The 14,501-nt window shown below is 44.0% G+C and overlaps 1 protein-coding gene across 2 annotated transcripts; it reads right to left on the reverse strand.

Annotated features, from left to right (window-relative positions):
- Positions 1–3,977: 3,977 nt before the first annotated feature.
- On the reverse strand, positions 3,978–13,521 carry LOC121864123 (histidine-rich glycoprotein-like). 2 transcript variants are annotated; one of them, XM_042363043.1, is made up of 3 exons: positions 13,421–13,521; positions 4,756–5,969; positions 3,978–4,611 (listed from the first exon to the last, which is right to left on the reverse strand). In XM_042363043.1, the coding sequence occupies exons 2-3, from the start codon at positions 5,960–5,962 to the stop codon at positions 4,424–4,426; spliced, it is 1,395 nt and encodes a 464-aa protein (XP_042218977.1). In that variant the 5' UTR covers positions 5,963–5,969; positions 13,421–13,521; the 3' UTR covers positions 3,978–4,423. The 2 variants fall into 2 exon arrangements, with proteins under 2 accessions (XP_042218977.1, XP_042218976.1); XM_042363042.1 differs by having other exon boundaries at positions 3,978–5,969.
- Between the last annotated feature and the right edge of the window lie 980 nt (positions 13,522–14,501).

Consider the following 14,501-nt stretch of genomic DNA (forward strand, 5'->3'; position numbering starts at 1 on the left):
GAGAGTGTGTGTGCTTATACTCAAATTAATTGCTATCTTGCAAGAAATACAGTAATGCAAGTTATATTCTGCTAAATCAAGTCAGTGACATTTTATAAGCAAAAAACTTAAACTCCCTGCATTACAGTGTACTGTATATATTCCTGAGTCCCTGACAACTACCCAGTAATCTCCTCTCCTGGCTGTCAACACCCCCCTTCCCAACCCAACCCATATGACACCCCTGATGAGACCCACTAATCCCCCCACCCTAGAAAGGGTGACCTGACATTCCATTAGAAGGTCAGTAATATAAGACCACCCTACCTCCACCTGACATTGCATCAGGTCAGGTCAGGTCTCCCCCCAAAATACTTTAGCTTTGGCTCGAACTAGTTCACTAAATTGAGAAAATACTATATTGTTGTACAGGTAGTTATATGTAGAAGTAGTAAATCAATGAGTCAGCAATGACTCACCATTGATCCTCGCCACATACAGTTGTTATTAGTTTAGTTGTGTTCATATACTTTAGGGCGATTTTACTGTAAACATCATTTTGTTTGGGTATTTTTAATATTTTAAAAGAAAAAAACCTAACGGTGAGTACAATAATGTGACCACAGAAGTTTGTGGGTTAAGGCATGTAAAGAGAGCAGCAGCAAGGTCAGTTGACTTGCCCAACCAGTTGCTTTGCAGATTCGACCTGCATTTCCCTATGCAGACTTGAATTATTGCAGCTCTTACTGGTTTCAATGTGGTCTTTGTTATAGTTATGGGTTTAATATTCAGGCTCATCACATGAACACACAACATAGCGGGTGTGACACTTTGAACCTGTACTTACACATATTGTACACCTTTTTATCCACAATTATATGCCTTCATACTGTACTCATATACAATAAAGTAGTTTTTCTGAGAAAAATTTAAACTTTTTAATATTTTTGGATTTTTATATTTTCAGATAAAGGATCCTTGACCTGCAGTTATTGCTTAACACTCTTGAGTTTGGGTAGGTGCTCTTACCACACTTGACTGCACTGCACGAGATAATTGCACATAATAAGTCATGGCAAACATGTTATTTGACTCCACTTTTTAAGGATGCAGCACATCCTCCACCTTTTAAGTACAGTATACAGTTAACCCTCACTTTACGCGGTCCCGCATTCCGCGTTTCCACGTTTACGCGGTGCCCTGCCGGAACCCAGGATGCTCACATTCCGCGGTGCGTGTACCCCTTTACGCGGAGAGCGGGTGGCGAGCCACGCCATTTTTGGATCCAAACCTCCCGCCATCCGCCATGTTGTGTAAGCTGCGCGAACATGGTGCGCACAAGGTCGCCCAGTCATCAAAACATTACCAGTTCTTCACCCGCCACCCACCACAGCCGGCCCAAGTCAGTGATAGTGATAATTATGGTGAGGATATGGACTTATATGGACTTTGGGGAGTTTGACAAAGAGGCCCTGCAAGCCTCTGTGGTGGATAGTGATACAATTGATACAAGTGACACAGGTGAGGGCCAATAATCTGCCCTCTGACTCGGAACCAACCGCCCATCCCCGTGTGCCCAGCCATTTCTTCTACTAATGTAAGTGTTAAAAAACCTAATATTATTGATATTTCTCTTAATTATTAATTGTGTGTGCATACCATCATAAAGTTAAGATAATATTTTTACTACAACATAGTTGTGTGTCGTCAAAAAGTGGAGTTTGGGGATCGGCCCGGATTCCATTTCAATTAATCCCATATGTTATGTTATTCACTTTACGCGTTTCTCACTTTACGCGGGACCCTCCGGGTTACATTAACCGCGTAAAGTGAGGGTTAACTGTACAAGCATTTCTTGCATATTTGTTAGTTTACACTTTGAATATGATTTCTGTGTACTGGTATGGACAAATTACCTTGTAGGTTTTGAACAAAATTTTATATTTACAAGCATCAGTACACATAAATCAAATACGGCTGTATAGGGCACTTTAGATAATTTTTATTGAGCTCCCTAACTTTTTCAATAAAATATTAATCTTTTCTAACATTATTTCTCAAAAACAAAACAAAAAACAACATGATTCTCACAATATTAAATCTCTTCAGAATGATAGCAGTTTTTCCTATGTTTCTTTGTTAATGTTCCTTCTTCTGTTAGTGTATGATTCCTATTGTTTCACCCTTATGATTAAATACAGCATTTTATTGACAATACAGTATCTTAACTTAATGAATGCATAAATGCACAATGAACAATATATCAATAAAGGAAGAGAGTAAATGATTTTCTGTACAATACTCTTACATATAAAATGAACCCATGAAACAATAAACGGAAAGTTGATTATAGCAAAAGGCACACTCCCACATCCTCAGTTCTCGCACTGACGCTCTAGCGAATGGACATATTGTGTGACACTATCTCCTTCTACCACGTGCATCAACCATTACCACGATGTCCAAGAGGCCAACCACTACATCATTAACTAGCCCAAAGACCATGAAATCAAGACAAGCAATTACATTGGAGCAGATAATCAAGGTGCTGAAAGCACTGCAGCGAGGAAATGGTGATTCAAGTGTGGGGCGCCAATTTGGACAGTAATGTGGATAATGAGCTGGTCGAGTTGGGCTCTGCATCTTCAGAGGATGAATTACCTAAGTAAAGTTGAGTGAAAATCTATTTTTGATGGCATAAAGTAATTAAAAAATAAGTTGAGAGGAAAGTGAAAGTGCTTGGTAAGTCAGACGAGAGGCGGGTGGTGTGCAGCACCAGCACGACCACCCTCTCATATCAACCGATTGCAAGTAAACAGACCAATTCGCGTCCCTTATGTTTAGCTGTGTTCATTTATGAGTGTTTGTTTTAGCATAATACTACAAAAAACAATGTTTTGTTTATTCTAGGAGATGGGCTGAGGAGCATCTGGGTAGACTCTCAGTCTTTTTAGTATTTTGTGTTTCTCTCAAGTACCAAACTAAAATATTCCATTGAAACAACACTTCGATTTAGTGCGAATTCAGTTTAAAGTGACCTCTCTTGGAATGTATCTCATGTTATATCGACGTTCTACTGTACAATTATAATGCAGTACAGTAACTCTTGTGTATCAGCATGTGAGTATGTATCAATAAAAGCAACATGAACAAAAATTTCTGGCATAAGAATAAATCAAATAGTGTATAGAAATTCAAATACTGTATCGATGTACAGTGGTCCCTCGGTTAACGAAATTTCGGTTAACGAACTGCCTCCCGTAAGATTCTTAAATTCGGTTAACGAATAAAAATGCGGTTAACGAATTTCTTACGAACCGACCTCAACATGTTTTCGCTTGCACTGGCCGGTCAACCAGCTTTAGTATTAGTCCGCCAATACATTAATCGGTTCTAGGGCTTAAATTCCTTACTATTTTAGTAAATATCAAGAAGTTTATACTATTCAATAATTTTAAAAGTTTAATATTCAATTTTTTAGTCATTTTAACAATTATTGAACATAATTGAAGGTAAAGTGACTAGTTTAATGCGCGGCATCCAGCCTCTTAACACAAACAGGCGTTAGTCTCTCTCTGTTTTCACTGGAGGTAACATCTTGCTTGAGACTCTCTTCAACAATGCTTTTTTTCTGTGTTTCCAAGCAAATTATTGGTCATTTTGAAATATATTTTACATATTGACAATATATAATGCAGTGCAGTGTTGATTTAAAGAAAATAATCTTGAAATACACCAAGAGAACTAAAATTTTCTGGGTGAAATGGTGCCATGGGGTGACTTCTCTTCCACCCCAATGCCTTCTCTTCTTCCTTCTCCTCCACCCCCATTCTAATTCCCATCATCATCATCATCATCATCATCATCATCATCATCATCCAGGAGCCTTCTACATACACACCTCAAAGTAAGTGAACTTTTCTACCATTTTTGTTGAATTTAGGCAATTTTCGGTGAGCTGGAACCAATTACCCAAAAACCCATTGAAACAATGGCTTCGGTTAACGAATTTTTCGGTTAACGAACAACCTGCTGCAAAGGATTGTGTTCGTTAACCGAGGGACCACTGTACTTTCAGCTAATGTAAATTCATAATACTGTAGTATACAGTATACCATACCTGTACAATACTATACTTTATACATGCAAGCCAACAAATCTCATAGAACTGAAAAATTCACTAGTGGCTGGAACTATAGAGTACTTAGTAGAGTTTTTATAATACTCTTTACATCCAATCTGTCAGCATTAAAAAGAAGTATATAATGTTTCTAGGTTTAAAGAAGTGGAATGTTTGACAAGACAGGTAATCTGACTAGCCATTAGAAACTCAAGTTTTCAGCACAATACAGATTATATATTATATCAAGCCATCAGTGCAAAAGCTAAATGTCATTTCTAAAAATAATATCTTGACATAGATCCAAATAACAAGGTTGCTTTCTTAAAAATAATTACTTTCACGCCGGGCTTGAAGTTTGTGGCTCTTGTAATCTATAGGAGGAGTGTGTTGTGCACCCCTGCCATGATGAGGGCTGATGCTGTGGTGACGACCTTGTTTGTAGCCAAGGTGGAGGTCATCTTCATATCCTTTCATTGAGTTATAATCCTCAAATTTTTGTCTAGGGTCATGTCTGTCATCGTACTCATATTTTTGTTGTGGGCCGTGTCTGTTGTCATACTCATATCCTTGTCTAGGGTCATGTCTGTCATCGTACTCATATCTTTGTCGTGGATCATGTCTGTTGTCATACTCATGTCCTTGTCTAGGGTCATGTCTGTCATCGTACTCATATTTTTGTCGTGGGCCGTGTCTGTTGTCATACTCATATCCTTGTCTAGGGTCATGTCTGTCATCGTACTCATATCTTTGTCGTGGGCCGTGTCTGTTGTCATACTCATGTCCTTGTCTTGGGTCATGTCTGTCATCGTACTCATATTTTTGTCGTGGATCATGTCTGTTGTCATACTCATGTCCTTGTCTGGGGTCTTGTCTGTCATCGTACTCATATTTTTGTCGTGGATCATGTCTGTTGTCATACTCATATCTTCGTCGTGCATCACGGTAATGATCATATGACGTAGGATCTTGGTTGCTGCCTCGTCTGTAGTCCTGTTCTTGACCATAATCACTCACTTTTGTGTCATCCTGGTCCTGGAAGGGGCTGCTATCATAATAATCTTGGTTCTGTCTATGGTGATGATCATTCATTAAGTTGAGGCCATGGTAAGGATCTTTTTCGTACTTGTCATCATTACGTGCCTTTGGCTCATGATGACTGAAGTCCCGTTTATCAGAATCATGAGTATGTTTGTGATTGCCAATAGTGGCAGACTCACTCAGAATTTCTCTATTGCCATAATGGTGGTCAGGGTCATCTCTGGCATGTGAGGAGCTTTTAACAATGTCAGAATGTTTTTTCTCTGATGTTTTTTTTGTAAATGTTTCCATGTTACTGGAAAAGGCAGCAGGAAGAGAAGCTCGACGATCATTTTGGTCACGGAGTCTCTTCTTCCCAAAATCAAAATCAGTCTTCAGACTCCAGGCAATCATGGACTTGGTTACAAAATCAAGCTCCTCATCTGCCTCTTCCTTTTCTCTGTCAGAGGATTTAGGTTTCATATTTTCATCTTTTGTTTGTATATTTGTCTTGCTTTCTCCTGTTACTGCTCCTTTCTGAATTTTGTTTTTCTCTTTTTCAAGCATTTTTGGTGATTCTAAATCATATGATTTAGAAATTTTTTGAACTGGGGGCTGAATCTTAATTTGCTCTGCCTCCAACTTTGCAGTCACCTCCCTGTGAGAACGAATAACTTCAGCAACAGGAACCCAGTCTCCCTCAGAAGGTAGCTCATCAAATCTGCTGGGTATGAGATCAGATTTTTTCCAGTCTTTATCATCATCTTTGTTAAGAAGGTTTTTTTCCCGAGGATCATCGCCTTGGTCCTTCGAACCATCATCCTTTGGCTTGATTGACTCCATGTTGTCCCTATGTCCAAACACAAAGAAGTTTTCATTAAATTGCAAGGGTATTAATTTCACAGACAACTATAGGTACTGCATACAAAATTTCTAGTTAAACTTTGATGAATATGCAATTTGGCATATAAATCAGCATTTAAATCCTCATAAGAGAAACAGTTTTAACACCCTACATTTAAGCTATTGTCAACCATTTACAGTACTTAGGAGAAAGTTATTTTTATCTAAACATATGTTACTGTATATCAAAGACCGAGCCCCAGCAAACTAAAACTGTACAGTACTACTGGTACATATGACTGAATAAATACAGGTGTCCCTCTCCATATTTTATCATTTCAATTTTTATTTTATAATATAAATTGATATAGAAAATCTTGCCTGCACAATTTGTAAAGAATTCTTAATTGAACCTTTATTTGTGGTGCAGTTGGGGACTTTTCTGTACACTCAACGTTGTCAAGCCACCTTCTCCGTGAGTTGTGAATTCCGAGCACATTGACACGTGGATCCAAAGCATTTATGAGTGAGGGGGCAAGGGGATGATAGGAGCTGGTGTGTGAGGAGGTGGCAGGTTATGGGTGTTGAGGAGGGTGTTCAAGGGCTAGAGGGATGGGGAAGGTTTAAGGTGTTACTTGTGCAGTTACAACACAGCATGTATTAAGCAAGGATATAAATATGTACCTAAGGCTGGTGCTGGTATAGATACATCCAGGAGCCAGTACATACCCAGTACTTGCCAACATTGCGTAACAGAGACATGACAGATCACCCAAGCGGCTAACAAGACAATCAGTGACGAGAGGGAACAAAAAAAAAGCCTATAGGCTGGCAGACTGGACTATGGCCCATGGGCCGTATGTTGGACAAGCCCGTAATAGACTAACACTTGGAGAGCTTGATCAAGCAGGACAGTTCACAGTGTTAGGTTTACAAAATGGTGGCACCTGGAGCAGTGCTACATATTTGTTCGGGCAGTTGATCTGTTCTTAGTTACTTTGTAGTGAATTTCTCCCCTACAAACGCTGTTTGTCGCTGCATAGCCGACCCCGCGAATTCCACAGTGTGTGCCTCGTGGTCTAGGTCAACCAACGCCACCCACGGAGCGGGGGTCAACTACTAAGCCACGCCAACCCCCGCTATTTAAGACCTGACCTCGTGGTGATCTCTCCTCTTTCTACCTACACCAACCAGCCAGCAACACCTCCTCCCCCTCCGCCTGCCTGGCGGTCCTCGCTCCCGCCGGCAAGCATGGCGACCCACAAGCTGTCCTCCTCTGAGCACCCTCACCAACCAGCTCTCTCTTCTTCTAGCTACAGCCGCAACAAGCTACACCTCCTCCTCCGCCGCTGCCTGGCGGCCCTCGCTCCCGCCGGCGAGCATGGCGACCCACAAGCTGTCCTCCTCTGAGCACCCTCACCAACCAGCTCTCTCTACATCACGCTTGTAACCATGCTGCCTTCCCAGCACCAAGCTGCATTGTACATCCAATACAACATGTATATAGAGAGCACATTGTGAGTTTCCCTTCTCCAACCCATTCTGAGTGAGAACCAAACAAACCCATACCCCACAAATGGTGACTCCCGGAGATGCGCACTCACACAGGATGGAGGAGAAACCGATCACTCTCCCAGTCTTCAAGCAACATGGCAGACTGGATTATCCACCCAGAGGCAGCTCTCATCGGCTCTACAGCTACTGTCTCTAAACCGCAGGTTAGACACCCTAGAGCAGCACTGCTTCTCTAAGCAGACACCAGCTCCTCTTCCTGCCCCAAGCACCACGTCTTACCGACCCTAGCACACCCGTCCTGCCTCAGACGTCGCCCCTGGCCCAGCAGTACCCCCTGCCGCCCCTGATGCAGCCCCTGCTCCTGACGCGGACCAACACACCCGTCCTGCCTCAGACGCCGCCCCGGCCCAGCAGTACCCCCTGCCGCTTCTCCTGACGCGGCCCTTGCTCCTGAGTGCGGACCCACACACCCCTCCTTTCTCCCTCAGGTACTCCCTGCTAATGTCCTGCACCCTGCTGCTGTCGTGGACCCAGCTGCTGTCACGAGCCCTAATCCGCTTCTGCTGACGCAGCCCTTGCTCCTGACCCAGGCCCACACACCCCAGCAGGCGCATCTGACGACTCTGTACCTGACGTGAGGGAAGTACAACTTTCATCGCCTCCACACACCCTTTTTCTCCCTCTCTACTCCCACAGATATTGTGTATCTAGACAGTTATCTCCAGCAACCGGCTCATCCACGCCATCGCCGTTGTCTCACATGAGGCATGCACCGCCCGTTCTGCCTCACATGTGCTATGCAACCCTGCAGACAACAAGTCTCCTACACTGCCTGGAGGGAAGGAGGGAGTATTATAGTGGATTTCTCCCCTACAAACACTGTTTGTCGCTGCATAGCCGACCCCGCGAATTCCACAGTGTGTGCCTCGTGGTCAAGGTCAACCAGCTCCGCCCACGGAGCGGGGATCAACTACTAAGCCACGCCAACCCCCGCTATTTAAGACCTGACCTCGTGGTGATCTCTCCTCTTTCTACCTACACCAACCAGCCAGCAACACCTCCTCCTCCTCCGCCTGCCTGGCGGTCCTCGCTCCCGCCAGCGAGCATGGCGACCCACAAGCTGTCCTCCTCTGTGCACCCTCACCAACCAGCTCTCTCTTCTTCTAGCTACAGCCGCAGCAAGCTACACCTCCTCCTCCGCCGCTGCCTGGCGGCCCTCGCTCCCACCGGCGAGCATGGCGACCCACAAGCTGTCCTCCTCCTCTGCCTGGCCTCGCTCCCGCCGAGCATGGCGACCCACAAGCTGTCCTCCTCTGTGCACCCTCACCAACCAGCTCTCTCTTCTTCTAGCTACAGCCGCAACAAGCTACACCTCCTCCACTGCCGCTGCCTGGCGGCCCTCGCTCCCGCCGGCGAGCATGGCGACCCACAAGCTGTCCTCCTCTGAGCACCCTCACCAACCAGCTCTCTCTACATCACGCTTGTAACCATGCTGCCTTCCCAGCACCAAGCTGCATTGCACATCCAATACAGCATGTATATAGAGAGCACATTGTGAGTTTCCCTTCTCCAACCCATCCTGAGTGAGAACCAAACAAACCCATACCCCACAACTTGTTGTGAACTTTATTTTACAGGAGGAAACCAGAGCACCTGGAGGAAACCTGCAGTGTTTGGCAGGGTCACACTGGATAACACCCTTCTCTCAAAATATGTAGAGACATACTTATTACAAGTATAGCGAGATGCTATACTGTCTATAACAGAAACTGAGGAACTGGAAGTGGTTAACAATGGAGAGTGTAGTCCCGTTATCCTGGATGGGTGGTGGAGGTGTAACGGAACCAGGGGCAGGCTGAGTCAAGTATGGTCACCTTAAGGCTGAAGTGTGCTTATGCATCTGCGTAGATGTTCATAATTTCCTGTACGCGTTCAGTGTGAGTGGTGAGGGTGAGGTCGTCCGCATACTGAAGTTCAGTGATGGAAATGACCGGCACCTTTGTTCCTGCCTGGAGATCTTATGAACAAGTCACGGCGCTGTTCTCTTCACGTTTCCTTTATCTGGCAGGCAGAAAAGATCAGTGGTGCCACGTGATGGTCTGAAATCACATCGAGATTCAGAGAGGAAGTTTTCCGCCTCGGGAACAAATCTGTTTAGGAGGACTCGTGCAATAATCTTGCCACCTCTGGTAGTTGCCACAGCATGACCGGTCTCCCTTCTTCTTATCGACATAGACGTCAGAGGCGTCTTTAAGATCTTAGGGAAGTTCCTCGTCTCCAGGAGAGAGTGGAGACGTTTGGTAAGCAGAGGTCCTCCTGTTTTATACACTTCGGTTGGGATTCCATCAGGCCTTGTGACCTTGTTATATTTCATTTACTTGATGGGAAGCTATTTCATCACGGGATGGACCTGCTGTGTAGTCGGAACATCTACATCAGTGTTTAAGTTGAGCAGGGAATGGTAATACTCTTTCCGACAATAAATAAGTCTCTCTCCTTTAGTTCAAGTTTACACCACTTGGATTCTCTAAAAAAAACATACTCCCCTACACCAAGTGAGGGTGCAGGGGAGTATGTTTTTTTTAGAGAATCCAAGTGGTGTAAACTTGAACTAAAAGAGAGAGACTTACTTATTGTCGGATATATCTTAGAATCCCCAAACTGCAGCTTATTAAACCAAAGGAACTTAAAAGCCTTAACTAACAACGCAACAGCGCTCAAACCTACCCACCTCCTGGTCATGGGGGACTTTAACTATGGTGACATCGACTGGAGAAATGAGACCACACCAAATGACCTTAATAATCCCGCTACCCTTTTTGTAGAAACTCTAAGAGACAATTTTCTATTCCAAGATGTTAAAGATCCGACTCATTACAAAGCTGAGCAAACACCCAAACTGCTGAACCTACTCATAACTAACGAGGAAGGTATGGTGGCCAAGCTGGAACACCTAGCATGAGGGAGGAGATGGGTATTCATTGACCTAACTCACTAAGATATAAGAATGCAGATACTATGGTGAATATCAAAGCCAGTAAAGTGAGCCACTTGATCGAGAAATATATACCAAAGACCAAACCCAGTGCCCCCAGGAATACAAGGAGACCTTTACACATGAACCATTCTGTGGTCGATGGTAAGGAGGCGTATCATATGTCCCAACGGATGAAGAAACTGCACTAGCTGAGACTGTATGTGAGAAGGACCTAGGTGTGTATGTTGACAATGAGCTGAAGTTCTCGGGCCATTGCGAGAAGAAGGTAAATCAGGCAAATAAATTATTGGGTCTTATAAGAAGGTCGTTCAGATATCTAGACGGTCCGTTCCTCGTAACGATCTTCAGGAAAGAAGTGCTTCCCCCATCTGGAGTACTGTCACCCCATCTGGTCCCCGAGATATGCTAGGGACTGTCAGTTGGTTGAAAATGTTCAAAGGAGGGCCACCAGATTGGTGCCTGCACTTCGGCACCTCAGCTACCCTGAAAGATTGGAGCGCCTGAAATTGCCTAGCTTATACTACAGACGGGCAAGGGGTGACCTAGTTGAGGTGTATAAGCATCTCAGGGGGCACTACTCAGTCGAGTGCCCTTACTTGGAGCTGGCGGACGCTCGCCCCACAAGGAGTCACAGCTCAAGATTGAAGAAGCCGCAAGTCCAGAAAACCGTGAGGGCAAACTTTTTTGGAGTGAGGGTTGTAAACTCTTGGAGCAATCTACCAGAGTGTGTTGTGACGGCACCGAGTGTGAGCTCTTTCAAGACAAGACTTGACCAACACTGGAGCGGGTTCAGGTACATTCAGGAGCCGGTGCATGCCCAGTACTTGCCAACAGTGCGTGACAGAGACGTGACCGATCGCCCGGGCGGCTAGCGAGCCGATCTTTTGGTGAAGAGGATAAATGAAAAGGAAAAGTAATCAGAGACGTGACCGATCGCCCAAGCGGCTAACGAGCCGATCAGTGGCAAAGAGGATAAAAGAAAAGAAAATTAAGAAGAAAACTCAGAAATTCGAGAAGTGTGTTTGGAAAATGATGAGAACAGGAAGATCCAGGAACCAAAGTTAGAGTGTAGAAGGGCTGAAAAAGAGTTCCGGAGGGAGATTGCAAGCAAGTTCAAGTCAAACCCAAAGGCGTTTTACCGCTACTCAAATTCGAAATTAAAAACGCGGGTAAGCGTATCGAACCTGAGGCTTGAAGATGATAGTTACGCAGATTCTGACCAGGTCAAGGCAGAAGCATTGAACAGATTCTTTTCCTCGGTGTTCACAAGAGAGGTTGCAAACAATCTTTCTACATTTGGGGACATGATTTGACACAGTGTTGACCCACATTGTGTTCTCAGAAGAGGGTATAAGAAATAAACTTTCAAAACTTAAGGTTCATAAGACTCCTGGCACGTGACATGGTGCATCCCAGAGTGCAAAGAGAGTTGTACAACGAGCTTGCTAAGCCCCTGAAGATCTTGTTCTGTAAATGCCTGGATAAGCAAAAGGTCTTCAGTGATTGGAAAATGGCTTATCTGAGTCCTATATTCAAGAAGGGCGATCGTCCCTCCACTAATTATAGACCAGTGACTGACCAGCATAGTGTGTAAAGTACTAGAGAGCATCATAAGAGATGCTATGACGGAACATCTACTATAAAACAACCTTGTAAAGGATTGCCAATACGGGTTTATGCCAGGACGCTCCTGCTTACACAATTACTCACGGTACTGGAAAATTGGACCCAAATTCTGGAAGAAGGGTGACAATATCGACAATATATACCTCGGATTTTCCAAGGCTTTCGACAGCCTACTCGATGAAAGGCTGAGAATTAAACTGGAAGTGTACAGGATTCGGGAAATGTCATAGAGTGGATTGGAGGCTTTCTGCATGATCGCAAGCAGTGTGTGGTGATTAATGGTACGAAATTGCCATGTGTACCTTTGACAAGCAGGGTAGTGTATTGGGTCCTCCAAACAAATGTTTGCGAACGATGTCAAGTTATTTAGGGAAATTAAGAACCAAAGAGACTGCGAAGGGCTACAGAAAGATCCTGTAAGCTTGAATTACTGTCACCCCGTCTGGTCCCCGAGATTTCCGAGGAACTGTCAGTTGATTGAAAATGTCCAAAGGAGAGCACCAGACTGGTGCCTGCACTTTGGCACCTAAATTATCCAGAGAGATTGGAGCGCATGCAACTATCTACCTTATACTACAGAGGGACAAGGGGTGACCTCATTGACGTGTATAAACAGTCGACTATCCATACCTGGATCTGGCGGATACCCGCCCCACAAGGGGTCACAGCTCAAGGTTGAAGAAGCCACAAGTCCAGAAAATTGTGGGGGCAAACTTTTCGGAGTGAGAATTGTAACTCTTGGAACAACCTACCAGAGAGTGTTGTGACTGGACCTAATGTGAGCACTTTCAAGACCAGACTTGTCCAACACTGGAGCAGGTTCAGATACATTCAGGAGCCGGTGCATGCCCAGTACTTGCCAAGTGCCAACAGTGCATATCAGAGACGTGACTGACCACCCAAGCGGCTAACGAGCTGATTAGTAGGGAAAATGATAAAAGTAAAGGTATGAGTAAGTAGTTAGGCCATGAATTGCTTTAGTGGAATTTTAAAAATCGCGCATCTGGTGTTGATCCGCATTTTTTTTTCGCGTGCTTTTTTGTCTACCATTCATCCTTCATTTCCTGAAGCTTGCACCAGGACATTGATTTCTTCTGGAAGAAAGTTCTGTACTATATCAGCTTTGGTCTATGTAACTACTTATCTTCCTACGCAGAGAAGTAAATCTTATCGCTCTTCCACAGATTTCTATGATTTATTGAAAGGCATATATGAGACAGAAGATCCTTTCACTGCTGTCTATATAGATTCTAAATAAATTAATTGGTATTTGTAAAGTAACTCGTAAGGAACGAATAGATTATTACTGTATACTTTACCTAACAGTGGTGGAGAGACGTGCGAGTGTGGCAGCACCTGGGATTGTTTAGTGGAGACTGGCATTATCACTGCCCTCCTCCGTGCTATTGGTGTCGTCCCGATAACATCAGATACTTCTTATCTCTGAAAAATGATAAAGACTTAGTATAGTATTATTGACCTTTCTTCCTTGTCAACTACCCGCTGAATTGACATGCTACCTAAATAGTGTACAGGAAATTTATGTAATAGTCATATACAGACTGATTACTAATGACAAACAAGTTGTTCTAAGGATAAACAATAAGACTGTTATATTAATGTCATTCTAAAATAAGAAGGCAGAATGACTTTACACAGGGGCGGATCCAGGAATATCAAAAGAAGTTTTGCGTGGGGGAACATGGCGAGCAAAGCGAGCCCACCCAGCTGGAGTTTTTTTTTGGGGGAGGTGGCTGTTAGCCCCCCTCCCTCCTCACGAAAATATTTTTAAATCTGGCCAATATCATGGGCATTTTGAGGCCATTTTGAAGCCATGTGCACTTGATATTAGGAGATATTCTTCTGTCAATCGTAATAACTTTTTACTATACACAAATGCCTGAGTACAATACTGGATTAAAGAAAAAATATTGGGATTTTCTAATGAAAAGGAGGGTCCAGCCCTCCAGGATCCCCCTGGAACAGCCCTTGTTATTCGTATTTGGTTAACACGACAGTTCCTTTTTAAAGCTTTATCGGACAATTATCCCAATTTAGCGTAATGAACACACACACACACACTACTACTACTTTGCTGTCACTCGGAATCGAGTATGACGATCAGCCAGCTATGATTCAATGATATGAGTTATTAAGGATGTCACCTTCATTGGTGAGTTCTGAGGAGACTACATAAGCCGATACGGGACCGGTAAGGTCATCCACAGATGTTGCACTTGTGGAGGGCTACATCTAGTGCGGGAAGGGCGGCGGCAGCGTTTTTCCGGCGTTGGAGCTTGTCTACCTTGGTATGCAGTCGGCTCACTTGAAAGTATTGACACCTTCATGTGTGGTTCTCCTCGAAGCATTTCGGTGTGGAGTAATCGTCTCAAGAAACAC

Source organism: Homarus americanus, unplaced genomic scaffold (assembly GCF_018991925.1).
Source record: "Homarus americanus isolate GMGI-L3 unplaced genomic scaffold, GMGI_Hamer_2.0 scaffold26351, whole genome shotgun sequence".
In the NCBI taxonomy this organism is placed as follows: Eukaryota; Metazoa; Arthropoda; class Malacostraca; order Decapoda; family Nephropidae; genus Homarus; species Homarus americanus.